This window comes from Natator depressus, chromosome 3 (genome assembly GCF_965152275.1).
Source record: "Natator depressus isolate rNatDep1 chromosome 3, rNatDep2.hap1, whole genome shotgun sequence".
NCBI lineage: Eukaryota > Metazoa > Chordata > Testudines > Cheloniidae > Natator > Natator depressus.
This window is the reverse complement of record NC_134236.1, coordinates 60,511,311-60,532,788: the sequence shown is the minus strand read 5'-3', so window position 1 is coordinate 60,532,788 and position 21,478 is coordinate 60,511,311. Positions and strand designations below refer to the sequence as shown.

General features: G+C 39.8%; 1 protein-coding gene across 1 annotated transcript in view; it reads left to right on the top strand.

The window, feature by feature from the left end:
• COL12A1 (collagen type XII alpha 1 chain) overlaps window positions 1–21,478 on the top strand; it is a 116,071-nt gene that overhangs the window by 6,552 nt on the left and 88,041 nt on the right. Inside the window, 7 exon segments of the mRNA XM_074947992.1 lie at window positions 313–603; window positions 838–1,440; window positions 2,782–3,054; window positions 5,737–6,009; window positions 7,918–8,190; window positions 9,998–10,270; window positions 12,129–12,401. Coding sequence (XP_074804093.1) covers window positions 313–603; window positions 838–1,440; window positions 2,782–3,054; window positions 5,737–6,009; window positions 7,918–8,190; window positions 9,998–10,270; window positions 12,129–12,401 — 2,259 coding nt within the window.

Sequence of the window (21,478 nt, the reverse complement as noted above, 5' to 3'; positions counted from 1 at the left end):
TTGGGTTAAGGGGCAGAAGATATGGTTTGGCAAGGATCCATGGGTAAAGACGGTCGAAACCAAATAGTTCTCAAGCTATAACCTTGCACTTTCTGTGCCCCTTCAAGATTCCAAAAACTGCCCCTTCTAGAAAATGACAGAGTAGACTGTTCTATTTCTGTGGTTTCCTGCAGGTGCCTTTATTCATTTAAACCTTCTGATACGTTTCCAGGAAATAGAGAGGGAAAGGCAAAGGGAAAAAATCTGCTCATCATTGTATTTGATTGTATTTCATTGTATTTGATCTTTTTGGATTTGTTTTTAATTTTTCAGCTGTGGAGCCTCCTTCAAACCTAGTGGCTGCCCAAATCTCATCAAAATCGATTAGAGTCACTTGGGATCCATCTGCTAGCCAAATAACAGGCTACAGGGTGCAATTCTTTCCAATGATAGCAGGAGCCAAACAACACGTGTTGAGTGTTGGTCCTCAAACTACTGCTTTAAATGTCCGAGATCTTTCTCCAGAAACAGAGTACCAGATTAATGTATATGCAATGAAAGGATTGGCATCCAGTGAGCCAATTACAATAATGGAAGAAACACAGCCAGTCAAAGTTCAAGTGGGTAAGTTATCGATATGGTTCTGATATTGTAGCTCTTTTTTTATACTTCTAAATATCTCTCTTAATAAAAGGCCTTCAGTTACTGGAAGATATAGTTTTAGTTAATGGAATTAGTTTGACCAAAGACCAGCATCGTTTAGTGTTTATAAGTGATGAGTCAGCTGATTACAGATGCAGCTGCAATAGAAGTGCCTTGACTATTGGCTTTTATACTGGTAATTTTTTCTCTTTACAGAATGCTCCCGTGGTGTGGATGTAAAAGCTGATATTGTGCTTTTAGTGGATGGCTCCTACAGCATTGGTATCGCCAATTTTGTTAAAGTAAGAGCCTTTTTGGAAGTGTTAGTTAAAAGCTTTGAGGTTTCACCTCAAAAAGTACAAATAAGTCTTGTCCAGTACAGCAGGGATCCCTATACGGAGTTTTATTTGAACAGATACAACAAAATTGAAGATGTAATTCAGGCTATTAACACCTTCCCCTACAGAGGTGGATCTACAAACACAGGCAAAGCGATGACCTATGTGAGGGAGAAAGTATTTGTTATCAACAGAGGATCAAGACCAAATGTACCAAGGGTCATGATTCTTATTACTGATGGAAAATCGTCAGATGCCTTTAAAGAGCCAGCCATAAAATTGAGGGAATCAGATGTAGAGATATTTGCAGTTGGTGTTAAGGATGCAGTACGTACAGAATTGGAAGCAATTGCTTCACTGCCTGCTGAAACCCATGTGTACACAGTGGAAGATTTTGATGCTTTCCAAAGAATATCATTTGAACTTACACAGTCTGTCTGCCTACGAATTGAGCAGGAACTGGCTGCTATAAGGAAGAAAAGTAAGTAATTATCAATACTTAGAGAAATCTTTAAAAAAAAGCAATGAAAATAGTCTGAGCCAAATTTGATTCTCAGTTACATTTATTTAACTCCCTTGTTGTCAATGAAAATGTCCAGGTATAAATGAGGGCATAATCTGTTCATGTGTTTTTAGCTAAAGTGATACAATCAAAACATAAAATAACTCCAAATAATTAACTAAGTGGACTTGATTCTTCACTTCATTACACCATTGGCTTCCATGGAACAATGCTGATTTAAAGTAATTTAGGATTTGACCGATTATTTTAAACTTAATTAAAAACACTGGGAAAAAAACAATTATTTTATGAAAAGAAGAAAATTAACTGGGAAATACGCCCTCCCCCCCCGCAGGTGTTTAAGATGACATTAAAGTTGTAGGGCCAGATTTACACTGATGTAAATCTAGAATGACTTCAGTGGAGTTACTTTGCTTTTACACAGGAGTCACAGAGGTTAAAATATGTCCTCAGGAGTAAAAAATTACTTGCCATTGTCACTGTAAATTCTTCTGCGGTTATATTTAAAAGAGTTTAGAAAGTCACCAACTTCACAGATTTCAGGGTAAGAGTGAGAAATCCTTCATGACATTAACCTGGCTCACAGCATTCAAAAACCTGAAGGAATTTTTCATCCGCTGCTACATCCTGTGCCTTACAATTTTTGTATTTAAAAGGGACACTGAAGGTGGATAAGCCCAGCATATGAAAACCCCAGACTCTTTAAAAAGAAGCCTTTGTTTCAGAATACCTTTGAGATCACAAAACTTTTACGTTGGAGGGCTCAAACACCTAACATCCCCACTGGTAGGCTAGCTAAGCCAACCAAAACTAGCTGAGGACTTCAGGTTTATGTTTGTGCCTCAGGTCATTTCATTTACTCCCCTTTCAGGATCCATTCTTGTAAGAGTGTAGAAATTCTGTTAATTTCATTTGTGTGCTAGTGCGTCGATAAAGTGAGGATGCACTGTTGTCCCTGAGGGAACACGAGAAAGAAAGAACCCAGCTTGATTCTCAGATTTCACCTTAAGTTTTCAGGGCTGGCAGTAACAAATGACAACTTTTTAATTGAACCTAGGACACCTGAGGTGGAAAACATCGAGTTGGTGTTTCTACTGATTGTCATACTGTTTAAGACAGCTCAGAGATCATCATAGAATTTTATGTATTCGTAAGTGAGAATGACAAACAAGCATAGATGCATATCAGGAAAATATTTATTGAATCAAAGAAATCAGCTGACTGCAGGAAATGTTTTTGAGTGATTTTGAAGGCGTTTTTAAGTATTTTATTGTAACGTGTGGCTTTTTTAAAAAACAGGTTATTTACCTGCCCGTAATTTGGCCTTTTCTGAGGTAAAGTCCAACAGTTTCAAAGTGAATTGGTCTCCAGCTGGATCTGAGGTTTTGTCCTATCTTATTAAATATAAAGTAGCTGCTGGTGGAGAAGAATTCCTTGTTTCAGTGCCGGCTTCAAGTACTAGCTCAGTTCTCACCCATTTACTCCCTGAAACGCCTTATGCAGTGAGTGTGATTGCAGAGTATGAAGATGGTGATGGTCCTTCCTTGGATGGGGAAGAAACGACTTTAGAAGGTACTCTTCCTATTATGCTCAGCCAGAAACATGTTATGTATTTAAGTAACAATCTGCTTTATTGAGAGAACTTGTGTATGTGGAATACCAACCTAATGCTGAGAGATGGCACTGGTATGTGGGATGAGAATGGGCATTATTGTTTCCCAGTGCCTTGACTAAAGGTGTAAAATTCCAATAAAGGACAACTATTAGATTTAAGATTGTGTTTTATTTCCCTTAAGTTTGCTGGATACTGTGTTTTCTCTGAGGTTCATAGGCTGCTTTTCCAATAGAGTATGGTATCAATAAATTAAATAACAAAAAAAGTATAACGTGAACACACACTAGTTAAGTTTCAGAGTAGCAGCCGTGTTAGTCTGTATCCGCAAAAAGAAAAGGAGTACTTGCGGCACCTTAGCGACTAACAATCCGATCCAGCAAATTCATTGGGACTACTCACATGCTTAAAGTTAAGCATATACTTAAGTGGTTTGCTGCATCTAGGTCTTTTAACTTGGGTTTATAGAAAAAAAGTTATATAGATAGAATAAAGAACTCTATTCTCCAGATGGGAACTTCTTAATAGCAGGACTTAATGGGCCTGACACCATATTAGACTACCGTGGGAGTTTTCTGTGAGAACCGTCTGCAAGATTTCGCCTATTTTAAGGAGTACCATTACAGTTAATTAATTTTTTTTACCCCTATAGTTAGTTTTTTCAATTCAATCTAATCTAGCTAGGCTATTAAGCTGTACTCATTACTTTCCATTATTTCTAGTTCACCCTATAATCTTCGACCTTCGTATTCCAGAAGATTCTAGGGTGAACTACACGAACAAAGGAAATAGCATTAATAGTCTGTTGATGTATTTTCCTTAGTATTGATTAAAATATGTGTTTATTTATAAAATGGCTTGGATTGAGGGAACAGTCCAATTCGGACGATTTTGGCCCACATCCTCAAATGTATTTAGACACCTAACTTAATTTGAGATGAATGGGAGTTGAGGATCTGGACTTTCATCCTTTATGTGTTTGTATACATAATCTCACTGTAACTGCACAGGTCATAATGTTTTAGCCACATGTAACTCTCCCTTAGGAAATCATCTGCTTCAAATGGCTGCTTGGCTGATACTGTCCACAGTTCATAAATCATAGAAATGTAGGGCTGAAATGTGAAGAACTGGGGAAACAGCAGCTTTAACAAAAATTTCAGACATGTCAGAAATACACTCCATATTGTGACTGATAGTGCATTTTAAAATATTCATCATTTTGATCTGATAAAATCCTGCAATTTTTGAGAAGCCACTAATGCCATGTAAATGCAAATAGTTCTGCATGCTGAGTTGCTAGCAGCTTGGGTTGAACAGCTGGTTTCTTGATAGCTGATTTGGGCTTTAGGCTGTTACAGAGTTTTGAATCCTATACTGTATTTATGGTCAATTGAAAAAATAAGTTTTTTTTTTAAAGGAAATGTTTTTTGTTCAACTTTCAAACAGATCTTTAATTGAATAACAAAGAACAATATTTCTGGTGTAATGATGTTCAAATTTGTTGAGGAAGTTTACCTTCATATGGTTAGTGAACACTCAAGAACAAATGTTGTCCTCAAATGCATGTGAATAAACTCCCATTGACTGCTGGGCAACATATGATATAATTTGGCCCAAAGTATGTGGCAAAGGATTAAATTCTGCCCTGTTTCATCTAGCCAAACCAGCTGAATGGTCTCAGCGGAAGCCATAATTTTCGTCAAGGAGCAGGCTAAGTTAAAAAGCAGGCCTTAGTTTTTCTTATCTTCCAGGATAACAAGCGATTTTCTGTCTTGAGGGGAGCAGCCTAATTCATAAACATTTTAAATAGTCAATAAATGAAAAATTCATATAAATGCGGAGAATTTAGCTTATAGAGCTCCAATAGTTTCAATATTTTTCCTGATTACTACATTAGATGGCTTTTCAAAATCTCATGTGTGCATATGTGTAGTTAAGTGCATCTGACACTCATCAGTGAATGGGGATGGCACAGAAGTAAATACCCACAATCAGTAAAATGTGTGCAGAAAAAAAATCTTTATTAGGCAACCTGTTGTTTTAAGAAACTGTCCCAGAGTATACCTAAATGTACTGAGTACAGCTCTACTCTACCTTTATTAGAAGGCTGCTTCTGTTCAACAGCTACTTTGGCAGATCCTTGAGTGGTTACATAAATCAGCAAACATTGATGCAGTTTAAGTTGTGGCTCTGGTTCTAAATTTTCAAAAGCAACTCATAATTTTGGCTGCCTGACTTGATAAGACCGTAAGAATGGCCATACTGCATCAGACCAATGGTCCATCTATGCCAGTATCCTGTCTTTCGACTGTGGACAGTGCCAGATGCTTCGGAGGGAATGAACAGAACAGGGCAATTTACTGAGCGATCCATCCCCTGTTTTCCTGTCCCCTTGTGGCAGTCAGAGGAAGATACGCATTAAAGGGGCCTGATTTTCAGAAAGTGCTGTGTACTAGTTCTCTGAAACACCAAGTCCTTATAAGGTGTCTCAAATTGGCCATCCAAAATGAGAAGCATAGAAAAATAACTAGTCACTTTTTGAAATGTAGGCCCTGGTCTTGGTAAGTGGGATGAACTAATGCAGTTGGTTCTCTGATTGAAGGCAAATTTTTGCAAATTATATTTGTGTTTGTTTGCAGTTATAGGGGCTCCTCGAAACTTAATGATAACAGATGAAACTACTGATAGCTTTAAGGTTGGCTGGACACCAGCTCCAGGAAATGTTCTAAGGTATAGGGTTGCATACAGGCCAGTGACCGGAAGAGAGAGGAAACAAGTAACTGTCCCAGCAAATGAAAGATCAACTACGTTACTGAACTTGACTCCCGATACAAGATATGAAGTTTATGTTATTCCTGAGTATCTGTCTGGGCCTGGAAATTCATTGAATGGATATGCAAAAACTGAAGAAGGTATGTAATAAATAACAGGCTTGTAGTGTGACTTGAGAAGAAGGTTGTGCACGTTGATATCTTTTTTATTTTCAGTATGTGTAACTTGGATGTTCCTTTCTCTTTTTTCTTGTTACAGCAGGATGAATAGGGTGTTTTAGAATCATGCAAGTTTAATTGAGAAACAATTTAATATAACAACATCCCAAATTCTAATCAAGAACCTTTGGATTTTGCCTTTTGTATACATTCTTGAATCTGTAACTCCTAAATGTGTTGATGTGCCTTGGGCAAAATGCCCACATATGTGTCAGGCAAAGAAAATAAGACTTCTGAATTGTCTGTTACAAAAATGTTTCAACTTGAAAGGTTTAAACTCAAACGAAGTATGTATAAACCTAAAAATTGTTCATGTAATATCCTTGTAGGTGACACATCTTTTATCTACTGTCAGCAAGTTGCTTATTTAGGGACTAATCTAGCATCCATTAAAATCAGTGATAGTCTTTACATTGAATTCAAGAACTGTTGGATTGGGCTCTTAATGTTTATGCAACGTTAAAATGTTACAAAAATAAAGATCAAATTTTGATTGCTGAATGGAAACTGGTTTATGACTGGTTAATTATTACTGTAGGCCTCTATATTGTCAGTGTTGCAAATTTTGGATTTTTTCAGCTGTAGACTGTCAACTGAAGCTCCAAAGGCTCAATTTCAATGTAAAACTTTAATTTCAGGCACAATTTGCAGTTTATTCTTAATGAGAAGCAAAGAACTGATGAGCTAAGCTACCACAGTATCTCTAGCTGAGCCCCTTGTGCCTAGACATAGTAGCACATATGATTTACTAATAGAGTCTCACAACATCAGATGATGATGCTACATAATCAAAGGTGGTTCCTTTATAAATTATAATGCCCTAATACAAGTGATTATAAATTCTCCAGGGCACAGATTATTTTTTACTCTCTGATGGTATGCCACCTTGCTCAATGATGCCCTGATTCTTACTGGAACCTCTAATTAATACAAATTATAAATAACAATAACTACAGGTGAACAAAATCAGTCCATCTTTATGCTTACCTTGTATTGTGGAAGTCAGTATTTTTGAGTGGTACTTAAAGTGTCTCATAGGGTTGTTGGACTTTTTCATAGGGAACCATATGTGCTCCTGTGCCTATGCACAAATGGTTACCACAAAAATAATTTTGCACTGTTACGTCACATTTTCATTGCTTTTATAAATTTTGTGCATCAACCTGAAAGTTATTTTAATGTAGTTTCTGTGCTATATAATATAGATACTAAAAAAAGATGCTCATGGTGACTTATGGAGGTAAATAGTTCTTCCTTGTCTCTCTGTTTTTTCTTTCTGTTTTTTGTTTGTTTTTGTTTTGTTTTCTGTTACTGATAGTCTTAGACTTGATTCCGTAGGGGCCTATTTACATGCTTAAAATTAAGCACATGCTCAAGTGATTTCCTGGATCAGTTCCAGAGTGCTCAGCAAATTCCAGTATTGGATCCTGAGTATTTGTAGTAGAAAGTGAGAACTGTGAGTCCACAGGCTACACCCGGCCTAATGGACATCTGTGTCCATGGGAAATGGGAAAAAATGTTACCATGGTACGAAAAGTTGGACTATATCATGGATGTTTATTATATCATGGTCATTTCAAAAACACTTAAAAATATCAAAAAGCACTAATTTGCCTCAGGGAATAACTTCTTGTGAAGTTATATTTAAAAAATCTCCTTCAGGTCTTAGTTCAACTCTCTGGGCTGAATCCTGGAATTTGCTGAGCAGTCTGGAAGTGATCCAGCAAATCACTTAAGCATGTATGCTATCTCTCTTATAATGATCTGAAAATAAATAAAGAAATCAGGCTTGTTTCATGATATGCTTTCAATGTCTTTTAACATGTATAGTCCTAGGGACTCCAAGAAATTTGAGAGTTTCTGATGCTACTACATCCACAATGAAGTTATCTTGGGGTGCAGCACCTGGCAAAGTCCAGCGATACCTTCTAACGTATACTCCAGTGGCCGGAGGTGAAACCAAGGAGGTAACCATAAGGGGTGATACGACCACTACAGTGCTGAGAGATTTAGAACAGGGCACCAGATACGCACTGTCCGTGACTGCCTTGTATGCATCTGGAGCAGGGGACGCCCTCCCTGGGCAAGGAGAAACACTTGAAGGTAATTATTTTTAGATATTATATATAATTATTCATTTATTTGGTTACATTTTAGGTGCTTTAAATTGCACCATGTTCCTGAAGTTTCTACAGAAGTAAAACTCTGAGTAAAAAAAACTCCCTTCTTCCCTTTGTGACCATCCTTGTAAATCAAGCACAGTTGCCATCCCTCTACTCACAGCACAAGGACTATCTAAGGCTAGCATCCACCAGAGAGGACAGGTAGAGGTGGGGAATGTTCACTGGACATGGGCATCCCACTATGCCTCCTGGAAAAGTGTGTTGCATTGGCAATATATCCTGTGGGCTCCTGGAAGCTTTGGACTAAGTCAGCCTCAGTGACTCGCACAGCTAGGGCTGTGCGCCTCCAAAGCAACCTCAGTATAGGTTTTTGCCTTACAGGATGCAGCTGGCTGTGAACTCGGGAATAGTTTGGTGACAGATCATTTTTATTATCTTGGTGTTAAAAAGTCTTGTCTAATTGAAAATGTGGGCAGAGCTTTAACCTGTATTGAAACTCTGGTTGGAAATGATGTTTGCTCTAAATGTAAGACATTAACAGTCACATAAACTGAGCAACATATAGCCTCTGCACAGAGAGAATGGAACATGGCTGTTTGTGACTAAGAAGAGCTAGAGCCGGGAAATGAATGCTAACAGAACGCTGGCAGGAATAAGCAGGAGCCAGAGGTTTCCTTATATGGATGGTAGGATGATGTCTCTCCGCCTTGCTGTGGAGAACTTCCCAGACATAGATGTTGCTACTTGCTGTCTGAACATTCTCATTATCATCCAATAATTGTCAATGTGTGGGACAACTTTGCCACTAGGCTATGAAAGGAAACGTGGCTATGTTCTGTGCTGGTCAGGGGTGTATCTTGATGCCCATAGGAGGTAAAATAACAGCAAATGAATGTAGCTCACATCCATAAAATAAACTAAAAGGGAATTGTTAATCTCACCCTTGAATATGTTAAGGGCTTGCTTCTCATTTACACTTAGTCCCTTTTACACTGTGAGAGCATTATGAAGAGCTCTTAAGGCAGATGAAAATAGGGCCTGAAACAAGGCACTTCTAAGACATACTGTGAGATAAAGTTCCAAATACTAAGAGGAGTATGGAAAACAGCAGAAACCAAAATATAAACTACATAGTCACCAGAAGATCAAAGTTTAATCTCAGAAGTAAAAGAGGGCTAAGGAGTTTAGATTACTGTTGTGTTTGTATATTTCCTAGCAATGAAGGCCCCCATTCTGAGTCAGGCCTTTGTGCACTACAGCAATGTAAATGAATAAGGATAAGAAGAATATGAAAAAGAAACTGGTTGTGGTTGAGAATATAAGAATTTCAAATTGATAAATGGGACTTCTCTCGGGGTGGTTTTATATAAAAGCACCCAGTCCAGATTTTAAGATCACTGTTTTGCCAGTGCAGGAACAAAAGAAAAGGAGTAAATGTGACATAATGTAATAAATCTCACTAATGTAATAAATTAATAGGGTTTTTTTGTGACCCATTCATACTGGAGCCAATTGACAAGCTTAAGTGATTTGCTGGATTAGTTCAAGAGTGCTCAGCAAATTTCACGATTGACCCCTGAATTACTGTAGTAGAAAGTGAGAACTTAGAGTCCACAGACTACGTCCTAACAGACATGTGTGCCCAAGGGAGATGGGGAAGAGAGCATGTTATCATGATGGTACCGAAAGCTTTACTATATCATGAATGTTCAATAATGATTTATCAAAATTAAGTATTATATCGTGGTAATTTCAAAAACACTTTCAATGTCTTTTAACATGTGAAGCCCGAGGAAGTCCAAGAAATTTGAGAGTTTCTGATGCTACAACATCCACAATGAAGTTATCTTGGAGTGCAGCACCTGGCAAAGTCCAGCAATACCGTATAACGTATACTCCAGTGGCCGGAGGTGAAGCCAAGGAGGTAACCGTAAGGGGTGATACGACCACTACAGTGCTGAGAGATTTAGAACAGGGCACCAGATATGCACTGTCCGTGACTGCCTTGTATGCGTCTGGAGCAGGGGACGCCCTCCCTGGGCAAGGAGAAACACTTGAAGGTAATTATTTGTATATATTATATATAATTATTCATTTATTTGGATACATTTTAGGTGCTTTAAATTGCACCATGTTCCTGAAGTTTCTGCAGAAGTGAAAATATGAGTCATGCCGATGTGCACTACTGCCGTGTAAATGAATAAGGATAAGAAGAATATGAAAAAGAAACTGGTTGTGGTTTAGAATTTAAGAATTTCAAATTGATAAACAGGCCTTATCCCAGGGGTGGTTTTATATAATTCAAATTTGTTTTTTCCCCTGATCATTACAAAGAAATAAAATGGTTAGTCCAAGGAGAGAAAGTTGAGAAATAATAAGAAAAATAAATAAGACTATTGAGAAAAGGTAAAGCTAGAGAAACAAGAGTGGATAAAACAATCTGAAAATGTATCTCCTGCTATTGTTTAATCTTGGTGTAAGGAAACAAAAGGAAAATCCAAACTCTCCAGTGCCTCAATGTAATTCTAATGAATAGGCAATAGGGCCTTTTGGGTACATCTACACTGGAATAAGAGACCCACGGCTGGCCTGGGTCAACTGAGTTGCGCTCTCTGGTCTCGAGCTACGGGGCTAAAAATTGCTGCCCCCTCCTGGGTTCCCAGAATTTGAGCTCCAGCCTGAGCCCAAACATTTACAAAGGGGTTTTACAGCCCTGTAGCCTGAGCCTCGCTAGCCCGGGTCAGCTGATCTGGGCCAGCCACAGGTGTTTGATTGCTGCATAGTCGTAGGGACTTAAGGCAAAGCCTTCTTTTTCTTGAGGTCTCTCCAAAGTATAATGTTGCATTTACTAATCCCGCTTCCCTGTTCTTTCAAATCCGTCCTTTTCCTCCCAGCTGCAACACATAAATGTTCTATAGTGTGTTCAGCCTTGTGGGACAGGCTCGTCCTTTCTAGGAGTCTCCCTCAGGAACCTACACCCCCCCCCCAAAATTAAGTTGCTGTTCTAGTTGAAGTCCTTGTTTACCATTTGGGATCTTCCTGTTTTCCCTTGCCTTCCCTTTTATCTTTCCCAGGACTTGGTCTGCACTTGCCTCATCTTTTCTCCTTCTAAAAGAATTCAGGTGCAAAGTTTTCCAAAGAACTCCAGATAATCTCAGCTGTATAAAATGTTTGCATAGCTATCTGATCCAGCCCAAGGATAAACACATTCCAGAGGCCCAGTGTTTTATAAACTGTTCGAAGACGGTAGAGAAGGAAGTATTTAGCACATGAGAAATTAGAAATGGAGGGTGATATTCCATACTATGGAAGTTATTCCTGTGTAGGGGACATGGGTTTCTTTCTTACTGGTTTTGGGGATGGGGTGGGGAGGTGGCTTTCCCTACCCCATGGAATAAGCAGGGTTTTTTGGTGCCCCATTCATACTGCAGTCCATTGACATGCTGGATCAGTTCAGGAGTGCTCAGCAAATTCTATGAGTGAGCCCTGAGTCTTTGTAGTAGGAAGTGAGAACTTAGAGTCCTCAGGCTACATCCTAATGGACATGTGTGTCCACGGGAGACAAGGAAGGGAGTATGTTATCGTGATGGTATTAAAAGCTTTACTATATCATGGATGTTCAATAGAGTTTTATCAAAATTAAGTATAATATCATGGTCGTTTCAAAACCACTTTAAAATATCCAAAAGCACTAATTTAAGTTAGGGAATAAGTTTTTGTGAAGTTGTATTTAAACAATTCCTTTTAGGTCTTAGAGCAATGCTCTGGTCTGAATCCTGGAATTTGCTGAGCAGTCTGGAAGTGATCCAGGAAATCACTTAAGCATGTATGCTACTCTCTCTTATAATGATCTTTAAAAGAAAGAAAGAAAGAAGGCTTGATTCATGATATGCTTTCAATATCTTTTAAAATGTTTAGCCCGAGGGAGTCCAAGAAATTTGAGAGTTTCTGATGCTACAACATCCACAATGAAGTTATCTTGGAGTGCAGCACCTGGCAAAGTCCAGCGGTACCGTATAACATATACTCCAGCGGCTGGAGGTGAAGCCAAGGAGGTAACCGTAAGGGGTGATACGACCACTACTGTGCTGAGAGATTTAGAACAGGGCACCAGATACGCACTGTCCGTGACTGCCTTGTATGCATCTGGAGCAGGGGACGCCCTCCCTGGGCAAGGAGAAACACTTGAAGGTAATTATTTATATATATTATATATAATTATTCATTTATTTGGTTACATTTTAGGTGCTTTAAATTGCACCATGTTCCTGAAGTTTCTGCAGAAGTGAAAATATGAGTCATGCCTATGTGTACGACCGCAATGTAAATGATTAGGAATAAGAAGAATATGAAAAAAATCTGATTGTGGTTTAGAATTTAAGAATTTCAAATTGATAAACGGGCCTTATCTCAGGGGTAGTTTTATATAAAAGAACCAAATCCAGATTTTAAGATCACTGTTTTGCCAGTGCAGGAACAAAAGGAAAAGAGTAAATGTGTGTAATGTAATAAATCTCATTACTTAGCTCTAGAACCTTTGGAAGATGACAGTGGCCAAGTAAAACCTGTAATAGTGAAGTCATCTTGTAATAAATGTGAATATCGGTAAATTCAGTGCCCCTTTATTTATCTCAGTTTCTCAAATAAGGGAAAGCCACATGAAAAATAACAATACTATATTGTGACATGAAAGCTATGTGATTCAAATTGGCACAGACCTTAACTCCTGGAGAAACCAATGCCTCCCCAAGACACCCCCCACCCGCCATCAAAATAAAGTCTTTGCTATCTGGGTTTAATGTTTGGAATGGAGTTTCAAATATGTTTTTTTTCCCTGATCAGTACCAAGAAATAAAATGGTTCGTCCGTGGAGGGAAGGCTGAGAAATAATAAGAAAAATAAATAAGGCTATTGAGAAAAAAGGTAAAGCTAGAGAAACAAGAGTGGATAAAACAATCTGAAAATGTAACTCCTGCTATTGTTTAATCATGGTGTAAGGAAACAAAAGGAAAATTCAGACACTCCAGTGCCTCAGTGTAATTCTAATGAATCGGCAATAGGGCCCTTTGGGTACATCTACACTGGAATAAAAGACCCACGGCCGGCCTGGGTCAACTGAGTTGTGCTCTCTGGTCTCAAGATGTGGGTCTAAAAATAGTCACCCCCCCCCGCCCCATGCGATCCCAGAATTTGAGCTCCAGCCTGAGCCCAAACGTTTACAAAAGGGTTTTACAACCCTGCAGCCTGAGCCTCGCTAGCCCGGGTCAGCTGATCTGGGCCAGCCGCAGGTGTTTGATTGCTGTGCAGTCGTAGAGACTTAAGGGAACGCCTTCTTTTTCTTGAGGTCTCTCCAAAGTATATTGTTGCATTTACTAATCCCGTTTCCCTGTTCTTTCAAATCCGTCCTTTTCCTCCCAACTGCAACACATAAATGTTCTATAGTGTGTTCAGCCTTGTGGGACAGGCTTGTCCTTTCTAGGAGTCTCCCTCAGGAACCTACCCCCCCAAAAATTAAGTTGCTGTTCTAGTTGAAGTCCTTGTTTACCATTTGGGATCTTCCTGTTTTCCCTTGCCTTCCCTTTTATCTTTCCCAGGACTTGGTCTGCACTTGCCTCATCTTTTCTCCTTCCAAAAGAATTTAGGTGCAAAGTTTTCCAAAGAACTCCAGATAATCTTAGCTATATAAAATGTTTGCATAGCTATCTGATCCATCCAGCCCAAGGATAAACACATTCCAGAGGCCCAACGTTTTATAAACTGTTCAAAGGCAGTAGAGAAGAAAGAAGTAAGCACATGAGAAATTAGAAATGGAGGGCCATATTCCATATTATGGAAGTTATTCCTATGTATGGGACATGGGTTTCTTCCTTACTGTTTTGTTGGGGATGGGGTGGGGAGGTGGCTTTCCCTACCCCATGGAATAAGCAGGTTTTTTCATGCCCCATTCATACAGATCTGAGGAGGCTGACAGTAGTCCTGGGGCTGTTTTTAGAGCACAGGTATTTAGCCTCTTTTAGCCATTGGCTGAGTGCACCTGTTGGTGAGGAGTAGCAGTCAGAGGAAAGTTTGTGGAGGATAAAAATGCTTAAACTGCATCAGCTCTTGACTGGATAGCTGCAGGCTCCAGAGGTGAGAATGCTGCAGAAGATGCTCCATACACATCCTCTCTCTAAAATATATGGGCCTGACACCACAAAGCTCTGGTTGGAGGGCATTGGTAGATTTCAAGGGGGTGAGCCATCCCTCTTTCCCCAGCCAGGATCTGGCCGCTTTGGCTTCCCTTCAACTCACAGAGGTGGCTGGTGGAAGGTTTCCCTTCCCTGCTGCTAAATAGAATTGTATTGAAGTTTAAATGCGACAGAACTGAAACTGCGAAAAGGAAAAGAAAATTAAACCAACCACAGAATTCAGCTAGTGAAACAGGACTTGTGGCAGTGGAGGCACCTAAGCAAGGCCATCTTGTTTTTATGCAACTCTAACAGTATTCTTCATTATTTGTGGTGATTAGAACCGGGTGAGGCTCCTCCTAGCCTATCTTCCTCTGCGTACACAGACCACGTGGAGACTCTTTGCTTGTAAACACCACATGTGGCTTATTTACAGTGTTTCCCCACCATCTTCACATCTTGTGCAGCACCTGTCCTACAATAGCATATCATCTTCAGCCCCTTAGACCAAGAGTAGGAGAGGCTGAAGATCTCGCCCTCAGAGAGATCTCTCATGGGACTGACTCTGAGAGCCTGCCTCTTTCTGGTTCTCTCTCCACCTTGGCACTTCCTTCCAGTGCCTTTCCTACATTCTTGGCTAATGTGTTAATTAGCCTTGTAGCTCTCTCCAGCCTATTCCCCGTCTCTCAGTTAGGCACAGCTATCATTGTCAGATTTACTCCCAGGCAACTAATAGGAGTTGCAGTGCCCAGAGAGCTACTTCTGCTGCTGTTCCCCAGCTCTCTGTCCCAGTGACACAACACAAATCGCAAGTAGATGTACAGATGAGACTTAAGAAAACCCGCAGAAAGATTCCCCCAGAAATACATTGAGTTGTCCATTTTATTATTTTGTTACATCCACTCAGCCAAAACCACACGTCATACCCCAGAAATAGGATTAATGGTGAACACAGTGAGTGGAAATCCAGTCGATAGCTAACAATCAACTGTTTCTGAGAGCTACTGTTTTTCTAATCTGTTTTCCCCTGGGAAAGGGGGTGGTAAGAGCAGGCCTGCAAGAGTTTCCTTTTCTGCCCAGAGGCATATTGTCAGATAACAAGAACATACTGTACACAGGCTGTTTAATAGCTTAACTTGAACTGATAATAGTTTGCAGTTTTTAAAGAAAAACAAATTTCTCTCTAGGTCAGGCAGTCTATACAGGTATGTTTAGTCCTAATCCACGTCTCCATGCTTTGGAAGATGGAAATCTATTTTATGAGCACCCTGTTGCTGGAAGCTAGGATTTTTTAGAACTGCTACTGCTGGTCAGGTTGAATGCATCAGATGTCTAAAAGCAGAGTTGTTCATTACCATTTAAAATATGAACTTGAGAGCAATGTCCCCCCCCAAAAGCATTTATAGCTGTTTATCAGAACAAGATACAGTGGGCCCCATTCTGACCTTGCCTGCACCACAGTAATTCCAGAGCAACTCCACTTATGTTAGAGAAGTTACTGGGCCAGAATCTCTGCAGGTGTAAATTGACATAACTTGATTGAAGTAAATGAGCTGTGCCAGGTTTTATGTCAGGAGAGGGTTCAGCCCATCATGCTTTAAACTGCAGTGAAGCTGAGATCAGAATCTGTCCCAATACTTATAATGTAGATTAGTGTAATGTAAACAACAAGAACTGCATATTTTACTCTACACAGGAGATAGTCTTCATTGGGGATTAAATAATGGTCTTCCCCCCCCCCCTTAGAATGAAAGTCTTTCCATTTAAATGTTATAGGGCCCAATTCTGCCATTCCTTTTAATGCTGTGAGAATTGGGATGTGAGGATTCATCATAGTTCAGTGGTTCTCAAACTTTTGTACTGGTGACCCCTTTCACATAGCAAGCCTCTGAGTGCGACCTTCCTTATAATTTAAAACATATTAACACCCTTATAAATGCTGGAGGAAAAGTGGGGTTTAGGGTGGAGGCTGACAGCTCGCGACCCCCCAAGTCATAACCTTGTGACTCCCTGAGGGTCCTGACCCCAAGTTTGATAACCCCTGTCATAGTTGATGCACTTTCTAGTTTCAGGGACTCTTCTGCTGTATACATTTCTCAGAGCCTGGATTTTTTTTGCCAGGAAATGAATAGTGGTTTCTTATTAGATATATGTTGTTGTTTTTTTGCTGTTTCTATAGCAACATAAGAATGTTTTAGAAACGAATGACCTCCTACAGACTGAATGGGGCTAACTCAAGTGACATTTCGTGACAATGAAGTTTTTAGCTTATCATTGGAACTTTCCGTAATGTTTGAATTACGTAGTTCTTCTCCATACAGACCGAAACAAGGACTCAGTGTCTTTCAAAGAGATTTAGTGCTGTCTCATGCATTTTTTTCAATGATACATTCCAAGATTTTTTGCCCTGACATTTGCAAGTGACTTTTGATAACCATCGAGCAATCATTTGAATTTTCTTGTCTGGGGAAGTAGAAAAATTGAACTGATTTCCTACATATACATAGAACTAATTAGTTGCTGGGTAACTAACTAATTGCTGGAGTAGATAGATAAGGTAGATTTCCCAGGGGTTGATTATGATCTCATATCAGTTTTATGCTGGTGTAACTCTGGTGGGCCAGATCCAGGGCTCCTTGATTCAGCCTCCTGTGCAAAACAGCCAGCAACCTGGCCTAAAAGGGCAAGTGAGGACTCCCCTTATGTAGAGGAATCCTCCACTAGCAGAGAGCTGGTACAGGAAGCTCTGTTCCACCGCCTTCCAATTTCCCAAGCATAGCGGGTTATGTCACATGACAAGAGGTGTGGCCAGAGTGCTCTGCACTCCAACATATTCAGCTGCATAATGGCCCCTAGGGAGACATTACCAGCCAACATAAGTGGCTGTCCTATCTTACGCTAGAGGCCAATTTGATCATCAACAGGGCCTGGATCAGGAGTAGTGTTAAGGTAGCCGCCTGTGTCCCATCCAACACACACACACCCTACTCTGAGAAGAACTTGGCTGGATGTGAGGATCTGGCCTTCTGATTTCAGTGGAGATACTCATGATTTACACTGTTGTAAACAAGAAAGGAATCAGGCCGTAAAAGTTCAGTGTGTGCATGGCGTGAGGGGGTTAGTTTCCTTAGTTGATTAAATTCTGACCACTTAGGATATTGGCTCAGATCCAATTTACATTTAATCTAAGTGAAATATGGATCAATGTGAGATTTACGGTTACATATTAATCTTGAAAACTAGCTTGAGTACATGTATAGAAAATGTATACATTTGGGCTTGATAGAGGTGTGTATCTTCCATTGCAATCAGAGGGAACTGTGGGTATGTAACTGAGGACAGAATAAGGGCATTTATTTTTTTTGACTGTTAAGGTTTTTACCCTTAGGCTATGTCCACACTACGAAGGAGGGATGTGATTCCTTTGCTGGTGTACATACATTTGTGGTGGTGCTGATCAAGCTTGAGTAGAAACAGCGGAGGCCGAGCCCAGCCGTGCAGCGTACAGACCCATCGGTTTTAATTGGGCTTGTCTTGGCATGGCTCAGCCATGCCTCTGCTACAGCTTCCCATGCTACTGCAGCTTCACTGGTGTTTTTATTCGCACCCCTAACTAGTAGTGTAGGTGTAACCTTCACTGATTCAGTCATGTGTTCAGGAGCAAAAATGATTGCGGGAGAGCTCAGGAGACAAGAGCCAAGCAAGTATAGGAAACTTACTTAAATCGGATATTGTGTCTCTGGCTCAGCATGGTGGAAAACCTTGATATGGAAAGTGAAGACTTGCAGAGATTCAGGGCTGGAAGGAAGAGCCCCTGTTTTCTATCTGAGGGTGTGTCTGTGCTAAGTGAGGAAACTGTTGTAGAGACATTGAGAACCTGAGCCAAAGCCTATTGAAGTCAAAGGGAGTCTTCAGTACTACAGTGGGCTTTGGATCTGGCACTGATGGCAGGAAATGGTTGCTTGCCTTGCTTGCCCTTGCAATGGTTTGACATGTCCACACAGCAGCACTGGTTTAATGCTTACAGACACATCAAGGCTTCAACTGTGCTTGTACCAGTGAATTCTGGGACTCTTGAATACAGTAGTGTCTAGCACAGTTACTGGGGGCAGGAGCTTTTGGGTAATTTTCAAAACCAGAGCACTTCATCGTGTGATGGTGATACTGGGACTGGATGAAAAAGTGGAGCTGTGATGCACGGTGCATCCATTCCAAACAGGGGAAAAAAGAGAGAGGACTATGCCGATTCTGTTGGCTCTGAGCCAAACACCACCACCAGCCAGTACAACCACCATCTGCTTCACCACCATGCCCTTACCCTACCTTATTGTGAACAGTCTTTCTACATTCTCTGGCTAGCCTGTTGTTGTAAGCAGCAGAGATATTAAGGTGTATGAGAATCCTTCTTGTTGGAGCATTTAGCTATTAAGATTCTTGACCATTTAAACAGAAGATCAGAAAAATTGCTCAGATACGTTAGTGTTAGGCAGCAGTGCAAACCCCTATGACAGATAAATAGTAGATAAGCAGAATTACCGTGTGATCTGCATACTTTTACTTCTCCAACAAACTAAACATGGCTAATAGGTATAATTGTATGCCTACTAGCCATTACATTACACTGGTAATGTTACTGAACTTAAGTATATTTCTAAACTCCCAACGTAGCAGCTTAGTTAATGGAATCTTAATAATTTAGGACTTTGCACCACATCCTAAACACAGCTGCTCCTCTCTCCAACCTCCAGGCCCATAGACACTCATAGGGTAGCTTCTTGTGAAAATAAGATCTGCCTACAAACTAGCTCGCACATGAGGTGCAAATCAAATTAGTGTGTTATTTTAGATAAATGTTCTCAGTTGCAGTATAACATATTAAAAGTCTAATTTCCCTTAGTTGGTAAAATGTCTTGTCAGCAGTTTCCAGCTATTTGAAGTCAAATTTTTCCATTTAGGCCTGGCGGCTTGGTAAGAAGCCCAAAGTTTATTTTTATTCAACAAAAAATGGTACTTTAGTTCCATATGATTTCTGTTTTCTTTCCAGAGCTAACAGTTGTCGGTAGCTGGGCTTGATTACACTCCATTGCAAATAAATTATTTTCTTCTGCTATTTAGTGGCACATATAATAATTTAATAATTGGTTTAAATATGCAATGACTGTCACAGTGTCTCCAACACATCATTAGCCATACTGTCCCAGAGTTATTTGCTGAGAATTGTGCGGTGGTAGCAGATAGTTTAATACTGAAATCATATTGTGGCAGAGACTTGATTTGAAGTAGTCAATATAAAGTGACTTGTATATTTATATTACATTAAAAATATGGAAAGAGAGCTTTTTATTGTGAAACATCTGTGCATTCTATCATGTTGGGTTTTCCATAATATTTCCATTTGGATTATATTCAGATTTTTTTATTGAATGAAAAAGCCAAGGGTTGGGAGCAGAAACTTTAGAGTAGACAGAAAATTGCTGTAATTTACTTTTGAAGACAAATCTTTTTTCAGTCTTCCAGGAAAGTTACTCTTTGGGATCCAAATTCTGCCCTACTTAATGGACTGAAATCAGTGAGTTTGCATGGAGTGTATATTAGGATGAATCTGGCCCTTTTAGCATAACGGGATAAAGTTACACTGAAAGATGCAATAGTGTAGTTATTTTTCCTTATGACAGTAAATAATTCAATATTAACAAAAAGCTGGATCTTAAAATGTTATTTTTGCAATCAAGAGTGCCTGTGTGTGCGTGTCAGATTTAGAGTGGCAGTCTAGAAGGATTGAAGGAATTTGTGTTGAAGTTTGGGTGGGAAAACCAGTGGTCGCCAGAGAAAGGTGATGAGATAGCCAAGGGACCCTTGTCTGGATCACATACTAGCAATGGGTTGGGTTTAGAAAAATAAGATTGTACAAGTGTATTCTGTTTATTAAAGATATAACCACTAACAACATTTTAATAAAATCCTAGCAGCTGTGTCCTTTCATCAATAAGCCAAAATGTAATAATGGTTTCACTGATTCAGAATTAATTGGAGACCATGTTTATTTAATCCATTGATTATTGCTACAACAATATCATTCAAACCTTCAGCCTTTATACAAGTAGTCTTACCAAATCCAATGGGATTCAGCTCCCTCCATACATCTGAAGAAGTGAGTTTTTTATCCACGAAAGCTTATGCCCAAATAAATCTGTTAGTCTTTAAGGTGCCACCGGACTCCTCGTTGTTTTTGTGGCTACAAACTAACACGGCTACCCCTCTGATATCCAATGGGATTGTGTGTCTCGGATCAGGGTTTAAATAAAGACAGATGCATAGCAATATTAAACAATGGTATATAAATTGGGACCAATTTGAAAACCCTTCCAGGCACAGTTCTGCGTTGAAATCAGATCACAATTATAAACCCCTCGCCTGATAGTATTTGCAAAGATGAGCGTGCTCTGTGAAGGTTGGATTAGGGTTGAAACTTCCCCAGCATTCAACAAAGTTTGATTCTGGTACTATGGCTCTTGGCAATCTCAAATATATTAGTGGGTACTTGTCATTGTGGGTAAAACTTATCTGTGGTGTAGAGGGCTGGCTCAAGGCCGTCCTCACTGCTTAAGCCTTGAACAGCGATTGGTTTCGGGGAACCTCTTGCTAAGCAGCCACTCAGGGGAGCCACTGCAGCCCTGCTCACTGCAGGAAGGCCTTAGGGAGATCAGTAAGGAATTCCACATAGAGTACACATCAAAGTAGGCGCTGCATCTGCGTGTGTAGGAATTTTTTGTTTATAGCTACAACTTTGCTATTGCATAAAGAAAAGAAAAAACAAAAACAAAAAAACCCTAGGGCTCTAGCCATTCCACTAGCATATTTTAGCTCACATTAATAAGTGTACCCAGATGTCACACTGAACACAGCAAATTCCATAGACCTAATCCTCCAGGCTGTTTCATCAGTTTTAAACCAGTGAGCTCTATGAAAGTCAACAGAGTTATATGGGCACGAAACTGGTGTACTAAAGTGAGCATCAGGCCTCTCAGCTTACACCTTCTTGATTATACAGACTAAGGAGCTGTTTAGTGTGCTCCAAGAAATGTGAGGAGAACCAGCTAT